The 3,270-nt window shown below is 35.4% G+C and overlaps 1 protein-coding gene across 1 annotated transcript in view; it reads right to left on the bottom strand.

The window, feature by feature from the left end:
- Window positions 1-1,971: 1,971 nt before the first annotated feature.
- The window catches only part of LOC107594582 (tankyrase-1-like), a 23,515-nt gene continuing 22,216 nt past the window's right edge, over window positions 1,972-3,270 (bottom strand). The window contains exon 23 of the mRNA XM_016284673.1: window positions 1,972-2,353. Coding sequence (XP_016140159.1) covers window positions 2,267-2,353 — 87 coding nt within the window. The 3' untranslated portion in view covers window positions 1,972-2,266. The remainder of the gene's footprint in view (window positions 2,354-3,270) is intronic.

The following is a 3,270-nucleotide window of genomic DNA, read 5'->3' as shown; positions in this document are numbered from 1 at the left end:
ATTTGTTTATTTAAATGTAGCTAAAATAAATTGATTGCAACCATTTACCTTTAAAAAAAATTGTAAATTCAATTAATCATTTTTTTCAGTGTGGGTACTAATGCATGTTATTTTAAGCAATGCATTATTATACTATGATCTGTATGTGGAGCATAATGTAATGTTATAATGCTTGAGGGAACTTTCACAAACCAATGTGGTGAGGGATTTCATTAATTTCAGCTCATGTATACGCATTTAAGAGATTAAGGGCAAAATGATCTGTTCCTCAAACTCCACAGCAGTCAGTTGTGGGAAAGAGCCACAGATTTGTATTGGCTGAATGAGAGAAGGTTGTCATATAAAACACATGCACAGCTGGGTGATATAAGGTATCAACAACGCAGCATATGGTGGTATATGAAAAAGATGAACGGGTAAGTGAAAATATTATTATATATAATATAAATACTAGAAATTATTAAATAGTAGAAATAATATCTAAATATTACATATCATTTTATAAATATGACTGTATATTACAACATTAAGAATCTATCTATCTATTTATCTATCTAACCTTATTATTATTATTGATTAGTCCATTGTTTGTTCAGGGAGAAGAGTTCAAACAACATATTTCAGTTCCTGATTCAGGCAAATGTTTGTCTAGCAAGATCAAATATGTAAATACATATATATGGGACAACCAATTTATGATTGCAATGTAAAGCAGTTTATTTTGCAGATCAGAATCAGCTATGACAACTTTATTTTTTCAGTCTCCTGTCTGCAGTCTGAGTCTTAAAAATATGACTTATATAGGCCTAATGCAAATATAACACAGGCCTAAGGCTTACTGTTTAAGAGATTATATGTCTGTTGGATATAGGCAGAGAAATCCAGGAGCAGGAAGACAAGAGATCTGAGCTTTGAGGTAATCATTTTCAGCCTAAACAATGTACATTATTTAAACCTTAGCCAGGAAAGGCTTATTTTGTTTGATCTATTTTATTATATTGCCTATTTAATATATTAGCCTATATTTAATGTATTGTTGTAATTATAAACACACTGATTTGTTGCGTAATTAGTTGTTTCGTTTACTGCACTTTCTAGTTATAATGTATCAGAAGTCTTGCACATTCACAGAAAATAGCCTACTTCCGTTAATCAGATATATTTTGATATATTGTGTTTTCAGGACTTCTATCTAGCCTACCAGGCTTTCTAGTTAAGTCAGCGCCTTCATTTTATTTTCTCGTGCCTGTGGGTCAGTTTGGTGGACTGCAACTTTCCCCCTACAGGTTCCCGAGTCTTAGGCCCCGTTTACACTGTGACCTAATTCCGATTTTTTGCTCATAATGGCTGCGTTTACACTGCAAGTCTTAATGCACAGATCCAATCTTTTTACCATATCTGATTTTTTGGCCCGCCTGTTTACATTCACTGGCATCCGATTTCCCGTCCAAAATGATTGTCAGTGATCGCTTTACTATGCACATGGTAGACCCTCAGGTTTTAAATGGCCGTGCTATTAAAATTATTTATATAATTCACTTCCAGTGGCCATTATTATTTCCCATCATGGACAAGAGCTGTCATGGATGTTTTGCAGCACAAAATCTGACTGAACGGATAAAGACCGGAAAATAATGGTAATTTTCATTTGTTAGCCTATTTTGTCTACAGCTTGTTAGAGGTAGAATTCTTTAGTGAATAAAGTAGCGCCATGATATTTATTTAAACTAATTTGAGTGAAATAACCAGAGAGAGAGAGAACGTGCGAGCGAGTGTGAAGCTTGTGAACAAGTAAAGCTTGTCGGTTTAATTTCAAAAACGGCTAAGTTATCATATTTTAACTCCCCTTTGCAATTCCACCTTAAAATGCAGAGATAATAAATGCAATAACATTTCATATGTAAAAACAATCAAAAGCAAGTTATACGAACGAGTCTTGTTCTGATGAGATTTATTTAAAAGAAATTAACAGACTCAAAAAAAAAAAAAAGTTCCATTAAAATACAACTCAAATAGCATCGTTAAACACAGTCAGTTTTACATGTTTTCTTTATACTACCTGTACATTAGACTTCACAATTGCAACTATTTTCAAATAACTTAAGTAACTTGTTTTTAAAAGTGCAAATCCATAATTCATACATGGGAATTCCAAGACGTGGGTACATGGGAAAGTTCACATTTCCATTGTGCAACGAGAGTGAGAAAGAATGAGTGAGTGAGCGAGCGAGTGATGAGTGAGTGAGTGTAGAAACGCAGTGTCTGACTATGATTTCTGCTCTGCTCCTGTGGAGGACTGAGGCGTGCTGTCCGGCTTTTCTATCTGATAAGTGATGAGATACTCTGGGTAGGCCTGGAAAGCAACAACACCACCACACATTAACACACTAATACATCACAGACCGCAGTCTCTTTCACGTGCACTATTAGATGAGAACAAAACAAAACTTAAAACTGAATTGAGCTGAATAATGACACTACTGTCTTCTGTAGAGCTGCTTCTTTCTAGCGGAATCTAATTTGTTTCTACGTGACAAATTTTGTAACATCAACAGTGTTACTGAACTGAATTTAATCAACATTGAACTGACGCAAGCTGAATAACGACACTTATCTTTGTAGAGCTGCTTACACCTAAACTTGTTTAATAATTGATCAACTTCACACATTTATTGAGCCAAATCTGAATCAACACTGAAGTGACTTAAAGGGTTAGTTCACCCAAAAATTAAAATTAGGCTGCGTTTAAACTCACCCCCGATGCATTCTAGGTGTATATGACTTTCTTCTTTCAGACGAATCCAGTCGGAGTTATATTAAAAATTGTCTTTGATCTTTCAAGCTGTTGAATGCCACTCAGCAGGTGTTGCATTGCTTCAGTCCAGAAGAACTTAAATAAAATTCGCCCATCCATAAAAAAAAATGTCTCACACGGCTCCGGGGGGTAAACAAAGGCCTTCTGTAGAAAATCGATGCGTTTTTGTAAGAAAAATATTCATATTCAAAACTTAATAATCACTTGAATCTAGCTTGCGCTCACTGTTGTAAACAGAAGCAGTTCCGGGAGCATGACGTATGAGGTCGGCGTTGCGAATGTGCCGCTCAGAAGTGACGCACGCGGAAACGCAGTGGAGAGATCAAAACAAAACAATGGTCAGGAATTAGAAGTACAAACCGAGGATTTGTAAAGAAGAATGTCAGAGGTATAAGCCATTAGCCAAGAGTAGACTAGTTTTCCTTTGCTAAAGTAAGGAAACTTTGCTTCTTTTG

Source organism: Sinocyclocheilus grahami, unplaced genomic scaffold (genome assembly GCF_001515645.1).
Source record: "Sinocyclocheilus grahami isolate Dianchi unplaced genomic scaffold, SAMN03320097.WGS_v1.1 scaffold186.1, whole genome shotgun sequence".
NCBI classification, from domain to species: domain Eukaryota; kingdom Metazoa; phylum Chordata; class Actinopteri; order Cypriniformes; family Cyprinidae; genus Sinocyclocheilus; species Sinocyclocheilus grahami.
Note: the sequence above shows the minus strand (reverse complement) of the source record. Positions and strands in the feature narration are given on the sequence as shown.